Source organism: Dermochelys coriacea, chromosome 2 (assembly GCF_009764565.3).
Source record: "Dermochelys coriacea isolate rDerCor1 chromosome 2, rDerCor1.pri.v4, whole genome shotgun sequence".
Classification (NCBI taxonomy): Eukaryota; Metazoa; Chordata; order Testudines; family Dermochelyidae; genus Dermochelys; species Dermochelys coriacea.
Window position 1 is genome coordinate 188755361 of NC_050069.1, and position 17211 is coordinate 188772571.

At 43.8% G+C, this 17211-nt stretch overlaps 1 protein-coding gene across 1 annotated transcript in view; it reads left to right on the forward strand.

The window, feature by feature from the left end:
- ULK4 (unc-51 like kinase 4) overlaps positions 1-17211 on the forward strand; it is a 417484-nt gene that overhangs the window by 114423 nt on the left and 285850 nt on the right. The window contains exon 22 of the mRNA XM_043508874.1: positions 2891-3073. Within this exon, the coding sequence (XP_043364809.1) occupies positions 2891-3073 (183 nt within the window). The remainder of the gene's footprint in view (positions 1-2890; positions 3074-17211) is intronic.

Below are 17211 nucleotides of genomic sequence, written 5' to 3' on the forward strand. Positions count from 1 at the left end.
AAAGGTATCCTGAAGAATTCTTCACAATTGAGACTTGCAGTCCTATCTAAGAGTACATTTTTTTTGAGAAATGACTGTTGTATCTTGACATTGAGAGAACAGGCAATATGGAAAGTACACCAACATCAGGATTTTGCTCTGAGGGTACTCTGGAATTGTGCTCATTATGATTATTATTGTTGTTTGTTATAATTTAGTTTTAATCAATAATAAAAATCTGTCAAGAAGATTCTGTCCTCGGTGTCTGGAGTCAAGGAAAAAGACACTTTTTTTTATGCAGTCCTCTGTCACCAGATGATAAGCTGGAACTGAGTCTCAGTATTTTTGTTTTCTTTGGAGTCTAGGTTGCACCAGGTAAATATAACAGACTTTGTCCTGTGGAGAAACTGAATCTTTTTAATGTCTTCCCAGTGTCAAAGAAATAATTCTATAAAATGTGAGTCAAAATGGCTTATTTTCACAAGTACAGCAATTAAAAACATTTTTTTTTCAAAATAAGTGGAATGGTTATACCTTCATTGGCCACGAAATAGTGATGCAGTCTTTAAAATATGAAGAGAGAGAATGAGAGAGTTTTTTTGCCTTTTCTATGGTAGGAAGAGCCAGCTTACATACAGCATAAAACACTTAAATGGGGATTAAAAACTTGGCAAAACTCAATTGAGTCATCTTATTTGATTTGATTTTTTTTCTGAATGATGGACTCTGCAGAATCTCTTTTAAAAGAGAGATGGCTATAGAAAGTGAATGAAAAGAGCAGGAATTGGTAAGGCTGCATTGGTCTGAAGAGGACAAAAAAGTGGGAACACTGAGAAGTTGAACAGGTTCAATAAAATGTCCATTTAGTTCTATTGTTAAATAACCCATATTCAGTTTAAATAGACTCCACTGCATTTCTAAGCACCAAACAAATACTTTGTTTTTTTCTGTCCTGGAGTTATAAAAAAAAAAATGGCTATGGGATCAAATTTAGAACACCAAGTTGAAAAGGCATAACAAACATTATTTAGTATAAAACTGTATAAATTTGTATTTATGGTCTAATGTCTCAGTTATATTTTTCTCAGGCAAGTTACTTTATTATTACAATTCTGAGATATTAACTCTTCATCATTCTGGACTGAATAGGACTTTTGAAATGCTGAAACTAAATCGGTCTTGCAAATTTTCTCTTCATTAGACTAAGTCTCTGAAGCTCAGCTCAGAGATTCTGCATATTTCAGATTTAGGCATTACCCAAACTTAAGGTGCTTTAGGGACAGAATGTCCTCCCAGTTGCTTAGAAGCTTGATAAATAAAATTTTTGCAGAGTCAATCAGTTGTGCTGGGACTAGAGGTTCTGGAGGTGCTGCTGCTGCCCCGCCTCCCCATCTTGAAATGGTAATAACAAACACTAAATACATGGTTTCCATCATCAGCACTCCCGCTATCAAAACTGGTCCAGCACCCCTGGTGTCAATCAGCAAACATTAGCCAGTATGAAATCTGAAACCTCATAAATGAAAATGGAAAGTCTACAAAGTTTACTAACATTCAAAGAGAGTTAGGCAAATACTGTCTGGCCTTGTACAATCTGTTTAGCTGCATTTCAGTGAACACTTTCTTTAGAAAGTTTCTCCAGTTTAGATAGATAGGGATTTTGTATCAAGAGAAAGTTGTGTTTGTCCTACCAGCTGCTCCAAGAATCTTATCAATGCTAGTGAAACCAATTGTGTGTCTGTGTTACTTACTATGGGGAGAATTCTTAATTTATTTGAATATTCTGATTATGGCATAATCCCTTGAGATTCTTTTCTTCCATTTAAAATGTACATTTCTTCAATTGTTACCGTGAGATTTTTTTTAAAACCTTTATTTTGTTGCAAATTCTAGAGATCAGTGGTTTTCTACCTGTGGTCCGTGAATCCCTGGGATTCGCTGGGGGTCTGCAAAAGTTGTCATTACCATTACCTATGCCTAAAATTTCCCAAGGGATCCACACCTCCATTTGAAATTTTTTAGGGATCTGCAAATGAAAAAAGGTTGAAAATCACTGCTGTGGATTTGTTTTATGTAATTGGATAATGCAAAACTAATTAACTCCTTTATCTTTCTTTTGCTATTATCTTCACTAACATCACTTATTTATATGAAGTGACGACATTTCCTTTTATTGTCAATTTCTCTCAGTTTGGTCAGATATCTATGTTAAAACTTATTATTTGACTTACCTATGCAGATTGAAAATAAGAACATTGCTCTTCTTCCTTCTCACCTGGGTTATTTCAATGGTCAAAAAGTAAAATTTGATATGAAAATGGGGGGTGCGTTTGATGAATTTTGTGATTTATTTTTATCTGTAAATATTAGTTTTAAATTCTATATGAATCCTTACTCTAAAGAAATGGGAATTGTTTTTCTTGTTCTTTTATAGGCTTAATTGCTTATATCATATTTTTCAGCTTTGGTTTCCTTTTTCCTTAACTAAAACAACAAAAACATTACTTCTAATTACAATAAAGACATTCATTGTTACTCTATATAGTTAAATCAGGATATTCACTATTGTGTATGGAAGAGTTAAGCAAAATTAATTTAGCTAACACAGACACCCAAGTTATAATAAAATAACTATTTAGTATTATGATATTGTACCTTAGCAGGGAATAACATTTACACTAACAAAATGCTTGATTAAAATTATTTTCAAATTTATAGAGCAAGTTGCAGTGTGTGTATATATAAGTGTGGGGGAAAATTAAACCATGTGAATTCACTACATTCATCTACTCCTAAAAAAAAAAAGGGGGGGGGGAATCTATTGCTGTTCAGTGATTTTCTTTATTGCATTAGTTACTTTATTATTAAAATGAAAATAGCATTACTTAATGGGAATATCTTATTTATATAGGCTTTATGCAGAATTACTCGTCACTCACCCAGTGCTTTCCAGAGTGTGATTGAAAAGGTCGGGTTAATGGCTGTTGTAAATTCATTGGCAAATGGAATATGTAAAGTTCAACAGTACATGCTGACCATGTTTGCTTCTATGTTGTCATGTGGAATTCATCTTCAGAGACTGATTCAAGAAAAGGTTTGATTTAAACTTTATGCTATTTTTCTTGATTCTATGATTCTGCCTTGCTCATGCCATTTTTGTATACCAAAAACTTTTCCTGGCCCTTCATAGACTATGAAAGGTATTATGACAATTCATCAACCTTTTTTTGTTTGTTTGTTTTCCCTTAATATTCACCTTGTTTTGTAGTGGAGATAAATAACAGTTCAAGTTATTGAAACAGATTCCTACACTTCCCAAAAAGCTGAAAAAATTGACGTAGGAAATGAGATTTCCATACTGAATGAGGTCACTGGTCCATCAAGTCGGAAGTCCTGCGTTCAACAGAGTGTAATAATTGCTTCAGAGACATATGAACTCCCTACCCCAAGTAGTGGTTAGCCAATTATGCAATGTGGAACATGGGAAGTGGCGGGGGTGGGGTAGGGGGTAAAGGATGTGGTGGCAACAGATTCCCTCCTGGTCCTGGCATGTGTTCATCTTACACTCTGAAGTCATTAATCTGTTTACAATTATCTTTGCAATATTTGTAATTATTTATGCAATACTTCAGTATTTTTATTTTGCATCTTTCTTTTGTATAGGATCTTTTGTTGATACTATATTCTAAAACACAGTAGAGTTACCAACTTAAATAAAAAAAGAGAGAAGTTGAGGGGCACAGACAAAACTTAGGCTTGAAACTGGACAAAGTTCTTCACAAGGGAATCTTTCATCCCTACGGTCTATCTGATCGTTACAGAACACGTTCCATTCCGTTGGTATGGTAATTACCATTACCATGGCTGGAACATCTGTATCTGCTTAAGAGAGCTGAACAAGTATTTTCTTGTTTTTCTTCTGCTTACAAAACATCTGCTTGTTGGCTCTTTTAAATATACCAGGAGTTTCCCATTCTTTCTCTGTTTGTCAGAAGCTGGGAATGAGTGACAGGGAATGGATCACTTGATTACCTTTTCTGTTCATTCCCACTGGGGCACCTGGCACTGGCCACTGTCGGAAGACAGGATACAAGGCTAGATGGATCTATGGTCTGACCCAGTAGGGCCATTCTTAAGTTCTTACATTCTGTATAGATTTTTACATGATGATGTAATTTTATCAATTTGTTGTTGTTAAACATTTGTATGTAGCACCATAGATTTGTATGGCTCTGTTTAGTGAGACTCGGGACATGCACCTTTTTCTGAGGAGTTTATAGTCAACATGTAGTTATCGGTCACCATTTTGCAGCTGATGAATTCAGAACTCCTTTATTAAAGTGTGGTACTTCTTATAGCCTGCCTTGTGTGTGATGACTTTCGAAGTGCCCTCAGATCTCTAGCAGTCACACATCCCATTGTCGTCTGCATTTTTGGTTATTAGCTTTAATAGAGAAGACTACCTGAGCAGACACAATAGTGTCTCTGAGGACTAGATACTTAGGTCAGGAAAGTTACTACCTGCTATCTACACAATGGAGGCTATAATTAAAACAAACAAAAAATGTAAAATAATGAGGTACAGAACTTGACAGGATTTTTTTTTCCCGCAAATCTCAAGAGGTGGGACTGATCTGTAATTGAGTTGCTGGTTCAGCTAAAATTCAGTAAACTCAGAAGGCTCTAGCCTGGTCATCAATTGATGATGGCCCTAAGGGAAAAACAATCAAAAATGCATTAGGACAGCTACTTTAACATAGTACCATTAGACAATAAATATTCCACATCAGTAAGAAAATAGAAAACTGAATGTAGGTTTTCATATAATTCTTTTGTAAAATATATTGTAAATTGATAGTGAATTCTTTTTTAAAAACAGATATACTTGAGACTTTTAATTTTGTTTCCTGTGAAAATTATACTCTCCTTGACTCCATCTTTCCCAACATCCTAACACTGCTCCATTTTTAAAGCCACTTCCATTTTTTTAAATGTGCCTATGTGCCATGTGCATCCTAGTGCTCCCATATGAGGGCATAAAGAGTGGATGGATGCAACCCTGCATCTGTTCCTTTTTACCACCCATGGCAGTGAGATAGAACTTATCTGATGTCCGACCCACTAGGCTTTAGCTTTAGCTAGTTTTCTTGAAAGCTTCTCCAAATCCTCTGAAATTTCTCAGAACTATCTATAATCTTTTATTTTTACAACCCTTGTCTGTTGTAGTGCTTGTCGAACCGAAAGCTGCTTGCAGACCTTCCTTTACAGAGTCCTGGAATGGCAGACTCAAAACCCGCAGGCTTCAAGCCTTCTCTGTCTTGCAATACTGGTACAGCAGACGCTTGTTCTGCTTGAGAGAGTCTCAATCTGAAGCAGGTGTTTGGTCTGTCTCTCCTTTGCTGTAAGAATCCACAAATCAAAGGATGTGAGGCTGAAAGTCCATCTTCTAGAGTAATCTGTGAGAATGTATTCAGATGCAGAAGAGCTGAGTTCAAAAACTCATTTAACGGTGAAGACTGCATCTACCAGCACTCCATCAAGCAGGCAGGTATCTCTGCAGAGAAAGAAGCACCATAACCAGACCCCATCGCTGACATCACTGTCAATATCCACATTGGTACTGACCCTGATACCAAAGCCATCAACAGCCCTGACATTTAAGTTGATGACTCAGATGTCAAAGCAGAGTGCTGAAAGGGCCTGCAGCGAGTTTTGGAGAAGAAGCTTAGAAAGGAGCTTGGGGAACACAGGAGGATGTTGGGATACAAGCTGGCCAAGGCATGTATTGTTCTGAAGACGAGTAGAAAGGAACAGATGGAGCTGCAGCAGGCTACACCTGTAATGGAAGTTTCTTCTTCAAGTGCTTGCTCATGTCCATTCCATTGTAGGTATGTGTGCTCGCCACATGCACTGCCCTCAGTGGTATCCTTAAGGGACCAGTTCTGGCGCCCTCTAGAGTGGCGCGCATATGCACCGGTAAAGGGGTGCCAGCAGCCCCTCCTTCCCTTAGTTCCTTCTTACCATCATCATCTTATCAATGATGGTGCTGGAATGTCTCCTTGCCTCGGCAAGCTTTCCTGGTTGCCTACTAGCAAATTCGTTGTATACAGTTATTAAAGTTGTAGAGTTAATAGTTCTTTTTAGTGTTAAGTTTGATTTAATTAGCAAGTCCCATACAGGACTTAGCCTAGGGACGGAGCATGCCCCAGTCCCCGGACTTCAAGCTTTGTGACTGCTGCAAAAAATCTGTGCCAGTCAAGTGATCCCCATAGAAGCTTCCTGAAGTTTTTAGGGAAAACCCACATGAGCGACGAGTGTCACATTTGCAAGAGCTTCAGGCCATGGACCAAAAAAGGAGCGAGACATTCATCTCCGAGCACTTCTTGTGGAATCTGCCCTCACACCGGCCTCGGAGCTAACGAGATTGAACTCTGCTCCAAGCACCATGGCCTTGGTGAGGAGCACACCATCCCTAAAAGCAGCTAAAAAGCAAAGAAAGGCTGGGAGAGAGCATTCTCTTAGATCCCATAAAGGGAAGGAGAGAGCTGGAGGAGAGCAAAGACCCGTGTGAGGCAGCTCTTCCCCTCCAGGTGTTGGTCAGGCTCCAGCTCCCATTGAGCGGTCAAGCCCTCTTCCAGACCTGCCTGCCACCCCGGGACCCTTCCAACAGTCTTCATCAGTGCGGCACAACTCCCCGTCACAGGGGGTGCCCCACAAGCACTCGCCTGAACTGCGCCACCAGTCCCCAGATGTGGGTCAGCTTACCTGCCTGAGGTCCCGGTGTCAGTCCCTGGACTCTAGGCAGTGTTCCTCAGGGTCCAGGTGTTGAGTTCCGGCGGTCTGCAGAGGTGTGTCACCAGCCCCCAGAGCTCCAGTCCCGGGAGCGCCCGAGCCAGTCTCACAGTCCACGGCACCACTTCAGAAGGTTGACATGGCTGTCCCGGAGTCCCGTCTCCAGATCGCCATTATGAATCATCGCGAGCACGTTGACGGTCTCCAACATGTCAGTCCTCTCGCTCCTGGTCTACAGAGCGGCACTGCTCTCAAAGCATCAAGTGTCGATCGCTGAGGTACCTTCCCCGATCCGCCAAATGCCGCTGCCAGTCACCGGAGTCGTGGCATGAGTACAGGTCCCTCAACAGAGGTCCACGGAGAAAGCCAACAGGAACAGGGTAGACAGGAGGTCTCGGTATCATCCTGGTCCCCCCAGACAAGTCTCTCCCTCCTTGGGCTCCTGCCTGCAGGCCAAGATCACCCACCGGGGACATTGGCATTCCCTTCTGGGCCACCAGTGGCAACATGGACCCAGGGCTAGTGGTCGGCCCCCTGCCAATTTTGGAACCCTTAGGGGTCTACCCATCTGTCTCAGGGGCATCAGTTGATCACAGGGGCATCTGAAAGATGGTTGGCAACGGTCGCCCATCCTCCCCCGACTTGGACGCAGAGTCGGAGCAAGCCCCCCAAGGACAGCCAGCCTCGGCCGAGGCTCCCCAGCAGAAGCTATGGAGTTGGCAGACCCACCTGTAGCTGCCTCCTCATCAACTTCGTACTATGATGCAATAGCAGGACCTTCTATCACGGTCCTACAGGATGATGCAAGGGCCTACCAGGAGCTTTTGAAGAGGATGGCATCTAACCCAGTGCTGAAAGACGAGGAGCTGGCAGAGCCCTCAGACTCCCTGTTTGATGTATTAAGTGCCCTCCAAGATGGTCTTGCCAGTACACAAAGGAATGGTGAAACTAATCAAGGCCCTGTGGCAGACAACCTCCTCCCTGCCCACCATCTTCAAGCGGGTGGAAAGAAGATACTACATCTCTGCTAAGGGTTTTGAATATCTTTATACTCACCCTGCCCCAAGCTCTCTAGTTGTGTCAGCAGACAATGAGTGCGATAGGCAGGGCCAGCTGGGGTCAATGCCTAAGAATAAGGAGGTAAAGAGGCTCGATCTCTTTGGTAGAAACATGTATTCTACATCCAGCCTCTAGCTGAGAGTGGCCAACCATCAGGCCTTGCTTGGCTGCAATGATTTTAATATTTGGCAGTCCATGGCCAAGTTTGTGGACTCGCTGCCAGAGGAGCCCAGGAAGGAATTCCTGGCTATTCTCGATAAGGACAGGGCTGTGGCCAGGGAAGCCCTTCAAGTGGCCTCAGATCCGGCAGATATGGCAGCCCAGATCATGGTTTCGGCTATTTCTGTGAGATGTGCCTCCTGGTTGCAGTCGTTGGGCCCATCAGTGGTGGTTCAGCAGTCCATCGAAGACCTCGCATTTGATGGCCTGGCACTGTTCTCAAAACAGGCAGAAAGTAAATTACACAGTCTAAAAGACTCTAGTGCTACCTTGTGCTTGCTGGGCCTTTTACATGCTGGTGCCTGCGAGGAAGCGGTTTAAGCTGCAACAATCCCACAGGTTTGGGACCCAACCTCGATCAGAGCACTATTGCAAGAAGGGCAAGGGTATAAGTGCTGGCAAGGCCATCAGCTGTCCTCCACAGCTCACTTGAGCTCCACCTGCAACCAACCAGGTAATCAAGCATTTTGAGGGTGTGCTTGAAGGAGACCTTCAAGCCTGTGTCATGGATCTAGCACCCCTGCTTTTTTCCAACCATTTGTCCCCCTTCCTCCCTGCCTGGCCTTCTGTAACATCGGACCAGTGAGTCCTCAGCACAGTAGCAGGGGAATATGCCCTCCAGTTTATTTCTATCCTGCACCTCCCTCCCTATTCCTCTTCAGGGACCCTTCTCATGAGCATGTGCTCGCTCAGGAGGTGCAGGGCCTTCTGCAAGTGGGAGCCGTGGAGGAAGTCCCTCTGCACTTGAGGGGGATAGGGTTTTACTTCTGCTATTTTTTGATCCCAAAGGCCAAGGGTGGTCTACGCCCCATCCTTGATGTGTGGATCCTCAAGAAGTATCTCAAGAAGTTGAAGTTCCACATGGTCTCCCTGTCCTCCATCATTCCTTTCCTGGATCCAGGAGACTGGTATGTTTCCCTCGACCTAAAGACACTTACTTACTTCCACTTATTGATATTTCACGGACACTGAGTTCCTACGTTTCATAGTTGGGATCGCACACTACTAATTCGCAGTGCTCCCTTTTGGCCTAGCAATGGTGCCAAGGATATTTATGAAGTGCATGTTGGTGGTGGAGGCCTTAGATGTCGGGGTATCCAGATCTACCCGTACCTCAACGATTGGCTCATCCAAGGCCACTCCATGGTCCAGGTCCAGCGCAGAGTCACGATATTGCAAGCCACTTGATCCCGGTCCAAAGGATAGAGTTTATCGGAGTGGTGCTCGGCTCTACCCGAGCCAGAGCATTCCTGCCCTAGGCCAGGTTCAGGGCAATGTCAGATCTTATTTGCCAATGTCATTTCCCACACGTTCACCACTGCCCGGGTCTGTCTCAGATCATTGGGGCACATGGCAGCATGCACATACGTTGTCCAACATGCGAGACTCTGACTGCGCCCGCTCCAGATCTGGCTGGCGTCGATGTACTCCCTGGCCAGACATCACCTAGACAAGCTTATCATGATCCCGCTGTGGGGGGTGGGTCCAATCTGATTCTGGTGTAGGAAGGTGCACCATTCATGAGCCTGCGATCCACTGTCTCCCTGATTTCAGATGTGTCCTACCTCGGTTGGGAAGCACATTTCGGTATACTGTGAACTCTGGGGTTATGGTCTTGAGAGGAGCTCACGCTACATATAAATGTCAGGGAGCTCAGAGCCATCCATCTAGCTTGCGGAGTCTTCCTTCCCCAACTGTCTGGTTGGGTGCTGCAGGTGGTGTTGACGGACAGCACAGCCTCCATCTTCTATGTCAGCAGGCAGTGGGGAGCTTGTTTGTTGGCTCTGTGCCAGGAGTCTATGGGACTTCTTCATTCAGCATGCAATCCACCTGGAAGCCTTGCACCTCCCCAGTATCCAGAACACGCTGGCAGATCACCTCAGGAGGTCCTTCTTCTCTTACCACAAGTGATCCCTTCACTGGGAAGTCGTCAGAATGTTCTTCCGGAAGTGGGGAACTTCCCGAGTGGACCTGTTCACCACCAGACTGAACAGAAAGTGTCATCAGTTCTGCTCTCTCCAAGACCTTGGCAGAGGCTCACTCTCTGGTGCTTTTTCCTGCCTTGGTCAGGAGACCTGATGTACGCCTACGTGCCAGTTCCGCTCATCAGTAAAGTCCTTCTAAAAATCAAGAGGGACAAGGTGTGAGTCACTATGATCATCCCAGCATGGCCTTGCCAGCATTGGTTCGGCTGTAGCAGCCCCATGGCCACTTCCCAGCCACCCAGACCTACTCTCACAAGATCACAGTCTGCTCCTGCACCTGAACCTCCCCTCTCTCCATCTCACAGTTTGGATGCTGCATGGCTGAATCCAGAGGAACAAGCCTGCTCTATTCAGGTATAGCAAATTCTCTTGAGAGCAGAAAGCCCTCCACCAGAGCAACTTATCTGGCAAAGTGGAAGCGTTTCTCCTGCTGGGCGTCGGAGTGCAATATCTTCCCAGCCCAGTCGTCTGTGCAGTCCATCCTCTGGTTACCTGCTTCACTTAAAGCACCAGGGCCTCACCTTCTCTTTGATCAAGGTGTGCCTGGCAGCCATATCGGCCTTCCATCCTCGCTTCCCGGGTAGATCGGTATTCTCGCATGAGATGTCGATTAGGTTCCTGAAAGGCCTTGGAAGTCTTTTTCCACAGATCCTGGACCCATTTCCCCAGTGGGACCTCAACCTGATCCTCTCCAGGCTCCACGGGTCTGCCCTTTTGGAGCCTATGGCTTCTTGTTCCCTTTCCCACTTATTGTGAAAGGCTGCATTCCTTGTAGCTATTACCTTAGACAGTCGGGTCTTTGAGATTAAAGCCCTCACTTTGGAGCCCCTGTACATGGTATTCTACAAGGACAAGATCCAGCTGTGGCCCCATCTGGCCTTCCTGCCAAAGGTGGTGTCACACTTCCACGTCAACCAGGATATCTTCTCCTGGTGTTCTGTCCAAAGCCTCATGTAACCAATGAGGAGAGGCGGCTGCACACACTCAATGTCAGGCACACCCTGTCTTTCTATCTGGAGTGCACCAAGCCCTTCTGTGGACTGGCCCAGCTCTTTATCACAATAGCTGACAGGATGAAGGGTCTCCTGGTGTCCTCTCAGAGGATTTTAAATTGGATCACTACCTGCATCTGTACTTTTTACGAGCTGCCGCAGGCTGTACCTCCACCAATAGTGAAGGCTAACTCGACTAGGGCACAGGCATCTTTGGCTGCCTTCCTGGCACGTGTTCCTATCCATCTGCAAGGCCGCAACGTGGTCTTCAGTACGCACGTTCATGACGCATTATGCCATCACTCAGCAGGCCAGCGATGATGTTGGCTTTGGCAGAGCTGTGTTGCAATCGACACGTCCATGAATTCCTACCCACCCTAAATGGTACTGCTTGGGAGTCATCTACAATGGAGTGGACATAAGCAAGCACTCGAAGAAGGGACAGTTACCTTTTGTAACTACTGTTCATCTCTATTCCATGATCTGCCCTCCTTCCCCTCTGTTGGAGATCTGGAAAGAAGGAACTGAGGGAAGGGGGAGCTGGCGGTGCCCCTTCTACCAGTGCATATGCATGCCACTCCAGAGGGTTCCAGAGCCGGTCCCCTATAGATATTACTGAGGGGAAAACTTCCGGCACCAATGCATGTGGCGAGCACCAGCACCTACAATGGAATGGACAGGAGCAGCACATCTTGAAGAACAACAGTTACAAAAGGTAACTATCCCATTCCCAGCAATGTCAACTCTGGCACAATAGTGTAAATTCAGGGCCACACTCTGCACTGAGATATGGACCTGTGCTGAAACCACTCTACCAGATAGTCCTGCCTATGAAAGAGATTTATTTCTCATCAGCGTCCCTGAAACATACCTGTCATCACTGAGGTCTAAGAGCCATGTTGCCATTCTTTACAGATCCCATCTGTAAATGCAGCAAGACTGACACTGTCTGGTCAGCAACCTGTCATCCCTCTGTACACATATGGAATGCCACTGTAGCCTTTATCAGGGCCCGCCCTCTAGGGCCTCTGTGTGTTGATCCCTGCCTTAGTAGATGAGGAGGAGGTCCCCCACTTCCATAGTGAGACAGCAGTTGGTAGAGAGAGAGGGGAATGGAATCTGGAGGCCAAATGACCCCTATTATTTCCTAAAGAGATCTTTTCATAATCCTCGAAAGCAGTATCCTAGGCACTGATATTGGCACTGGCCAATTTCAAGGCCTTTTAAGAGCTCCTGGGGCAGATTGAGGACCCCTTGGAGACTGTTAGGTCAGTCATCTCCAAGAAGTTTCAGAAATTATTTTACATTTTGTCAGCTGCTTGTCCCACTAGGATTGCCCTCTGAATAAATGAAGGTGTCCTGGACCCAAATAGCCTTGTGGCAAACACCAGCCATTAAACACCACCAGCAAAACGTGTCAAAAAACTATATCAGTTACCCCTGGGGGTTTCAGTTACTTTTACTCCCATTCTAGCCCAAGCTCCCTAGAGGATTTGATTATCTAAGAGAAGTTGAGCTTTGCCAAAAACATGCTTAAGGACAAAGATCTCCAATGCTTAGATCTGTTTGGAATAAAGGAAAAATGGGTGGCCAACTGCCAGCCATTGCAAGTGAAATATGGTTTTTCAGGATAGGATCATAGAAATGTAGGGCTGGAAGGGACCTCAGCAGGTCATCTCTTCAGTTGCCCCACGATGAGTCTTAAAGTGGCTCCCCTACAGCTCATGGAGTCTCCATTCAGGCCATTAGTGGAAAACTCATTATATCATCTCACTATCAAGATTAGTCTTTGTCTTAGGTATCATATCAGTGCAAAGCCAGTAAGCTACAAGCTCTTATGGCTGGACCACCATTTATGTCCTTTTACAGGGTCAAGTTGGTGATGATACTGCATCCTAAATTTATTCCTTAAGTGGTCTCAGAATTCTGTCTGAATCAATCTCTTACTTTCAGTCTTTTTCCAAAACTTAATTTGTCATTGGGGGGAAAAAAAGGAGCTTCATTTTGTGTGTGTGTCTTTCTTACATCAACAGGACCAAACCTTTCTCCTCACCCCTTTGTGGCTGTATCTGGTGCATCAAAGAGTCAAGCCAACTTGTCCCAGAGAATCTTGATATGACTTGCATAATACATTTCCACCTGCTATCATTGAGCTGGCAAACTTTCCCCTCCAATTGTCAAGGCACACTCCACCAGGGCGTAGTTTTCGCCGGCTTCAGAAAAGTACCAATATCTGTGATTTGTAAGGCATCTGTGTGGAATAACCCACTGAGCTTTCTAAAACACTATGCACTTGACATGGCTTCCAGAGCAGATGCCAAGTTCAAAAGAGCAGTACAGTAGAACCTCAGAGTTACAAACACTGGAGTTAAGAACTGACCAGTCAACCACACCCTCATTTGGAACCGGAAGTATGCAATCAGGCAGTAGCAGACACACCCCTGACCCCCTCCCCCCAAAAAAACAGATACAGTTTAGTACTATGTTAACTACTAAAAAAAATTAAGGGAAAGCTTAAAAAATAAGGAAACTGTTTCTGTGCTTCTTTCATTTGAATTAAGATGGTTAAAAGCAGCATTTTCTTCTGCATAGTAAAGTTTCAAAGCTATATTAAGTCAACGTTCAGCTGTAAACTTTTGAAAGAACAACCATAACATTATGTTCAGAGTTGCAAACAACCTCCATTCCTGAGGTGTTTGTGACTCTGAGGTACCATTGTATTTCAGTGCCTCTTTGACTGGTACAACTGAGACTCCTCACTCCCACCCAGTGGTGCAAGTAGAAATCATTTATTGCCGGTACTGCACTCGTGGGAGGAACACAAGGGGGGACATGTGACCGCCCCATGCTCTCCTGTCTCCTCTGACACCACCCTTTGTATATACAAACATCAATATGCTTAACTGCTCGCTTTCCCTTCAAATATGTAGTATTCAGTCTGTTTATATGGAATATGGAAGTTGGGTGCGGAGCCATTTCAGCATATGTATGACTTATTAAAAGACAAATTTTAAGTAGAACTATATCCTAAACTATTTTATGGTATTGTACTCAAACATTGTTTTTCAATGAGGGATTCAACTTCCTTTATAGGAACAGACTCCTGAAACTCTTACCAATCCACAAAAGTGGTCCAGAGTCATGCAGATAGTCTCATTGTCTTCAGTGGGATTCATCAAATGATTAAGGGTTTACAGCATTAGGTTCCAAATTTATAAATTATTCTGGAAAAAACTGACAATGCCTGAGCTGTCAAATCAGTAGAAGCTTCATTCAAATAAAGGTGGGCAGATGTGTGATAAGTCTTAGCTCTGTTGCTAAGATGAGGAACATATTTTCAGCAAAGTTCTTGGCAGATTCCTGAGGCAGCTGGTTTAAGGCCATTAGTGTCTGGCATTATAATCTTCACTTATATGAGGAGTTTTAGCTGGAAAACATTCCAAACATCCATACCATTGGCTTAAGAGGTTCAATCCGCAGATCTGCAAGTCATTTGAACCAGTAGCAAAATTTCCTACAAACCAGGACTTGGTTTGTAGGAAACTCTTGGCTACATAAAGTATCTGCTTCAAAAACAAATGAATGAACAAAAAAACCCACAGCCTTTGAAGAAAGGAAAAGGTTTGATGGAATATGCTTTGGCAACTACTCCTCTTTCTATTGGATATCAAAATTCTAAGCCTCCTCTTCCATCTTTGGGAGCCTGGATAGGCAGTTCTACAACCATATTGTGAAATATTTTATGGATCACTTTTGAATACAGGGTTCTAAATGAATCCCAGCCTGAGAAAGCAATACTAATAAATAAAATCTCAGTTTAAGGGAACAGGTATAATGTTTCCTCCCCACACCCGCTATTCCTAGGATCCATGGCCTTTTGTAAGTTAGTTTGGATGGCTTCACATGTGAACTCTTTGTGCTTGGTTGAGCTTCCTGTATTACTCACCTGTGCACAACATCAGTGTAGTTGTAGCTCCCCGCACAAACTGGTAAAGGAACTTTCCAGTAATCTTTTGGAAATTCTGATAAGTCAGACAACCTCATCTCTTGTAATGGGTGCATTCAAATTCAGAAAGTGTGCCTCACTGAGCCACTCATTAGCTTATGCGCTCTGGAAACTGAAGGAGGCCAATTGCCATGTAAATGTTGTGGAATTTCAGGCTGGCTTTCAGAGACTTTTTCTTCTCTCATGCTCAAATCATTATTCATTTGCAAACAATACAGATGCATTGTACTGTTTCATTCGCCAGGGACTGTCTAAGTTTCCTGTGCTGGATGGCAGTTGTATGTGGGAATAGCATTTTGAGACTGAAATGCACCCACCCAGAGTTTATCTAGTATTGGACACAAATGGGTCAGGAGCAACATGAAGGGCCCTAGGAAGCATGGTAGCAAACTCCAACATCGCCAAATGGAACATCATCTGGAAATGGATTTACTTAAAATCTGGAAGAATGTGGACTCTCCAGAATGTTATTCAAGAATTGGTAACTGATTATTTTATTCTTCAGTGGTAGAAAATTCTCCCTCATGCTGTCCCGGTTTCCACTCTTTCTAAAAGGAATTATAGTAGCTACTGCAGGACAGAGTATGAGTAATTCTCATATCATGGCCTTGACTGCCAACTCTTTTAGCCACTTCCGCCCACTGACACACCCTTACCTCTTCCTGGCACTGATTCTGAATGTTCTCTCTGAGGAAAGGTCAGATGCTGCGTGTGAATTTCAAGTCCCTTCAACTGTTAGCCTGGTTTCTGGGTTCCGAGCAAAAAATTCTTTACAAAATGCGGTTCAAGCTGATGAAATTTTGTTGGAACCTCAGCAGCCATCCAACAGACATTGTTAAGCTTTCAAGTAGAAGTGTTTTGTGAAGTGGTTTATTCTATGGTTATACACAATCTTGTTTAAAGCCTTTTTTATTTTTGCACACTCTCCTTTCTTTGTCAGGTTAGTGAAGGTGTACTTATCAAGTTTCAGTACAATTTTTCAATCTTCAATCAATCTTTTTCCATCAGGTATCCATCAGTGTAGAACTTCATTTAGGGTCTTTCATTTGAATCAACCATTTCATAACCCTTCAAATAATGGCTTTTCAATGGGGAGAAATCAATGGACAGGGAGCTTATGCTTGTGACCAATCAGTCTTTCTTCCCTCTTTCTTGGCACATACTGAATTGCATAGGAGCAGGGATCTCTCTCTAGCTTTGAAGCTCTTTGCAGGGTTCTTTTAGGATTATGTGCTTAAAACAACAGTGGATTTAGGTGGGTGCTGTCAGAGAGTCAGAGCTTGAGGGTATGATGCTGTCTAAAGGGGAAGGTGACCATCTACACTAATATGGTCACCACTTTTGTAAAAATGTGATAAATCTTGTACAGAGTATGCCTTGTGAGATATCATTTGAAAAGATGCAATCCACTGAGAATTATTATCTTGTTGTAATGTGCATATCAACTTTTTGTGTGGAGTTATGAAATTTTGCTATATGTTTGTAACTCAAACATGTGAGTCTGAGAAACACCCATAGGCTGGCTTTTCAGGAATGACAAAAGAACAGTAAACAAGGGTCTCTGCATGTCATCCCAAAGACACCTCAGATGGAACATTTGCAGGAGATGCCAGCCTAATTTGCAATTCATATCAAGGACTAATGGCAAAGCACCTATGTCATGGAACTGCCTGACCCATGTCACAGCCAGGATTTTTCCAGCAAAAAGGGTCAAGGTATAAAGAGGGAGAACAAAGGCACCTGGCCACCTCTTTCCTACCCCATCTCTGGACTGGCGAATTCTAATTCGGGAAATTTAAAATAAAAGGACAGAGATCCCCAAAACTATTTGGGCAACTGACAGAGTGTCAGGCAAGAAAGGCTGAGTCAGCACTCTGTTCATGGCAGCTCCAATCAGGCAAGGCAGATTGAAGCTGACTAAGCAGAGCTGTGCCAAATGTGTGGTTGAGACAGGGCAGAAAGGCTAATTAAGCAGTTAGCCAGAGCCTACAAATAGGCACAGGAAGTAAGTGGAAAGGGGCAAGCAGGCAGTAAAGGGGGAGGGAGAGAGAGAGACGGAGAAAGATTGCTTGCTTGCTCTCTCTCCCCTTTTTGTTATAGGAGCTATATAGGTTATGAAGGTGATGGGGACTCCATTTCTAAATAAGCTGCACAAGGTGTTGGACCAGCACCAGGGTCT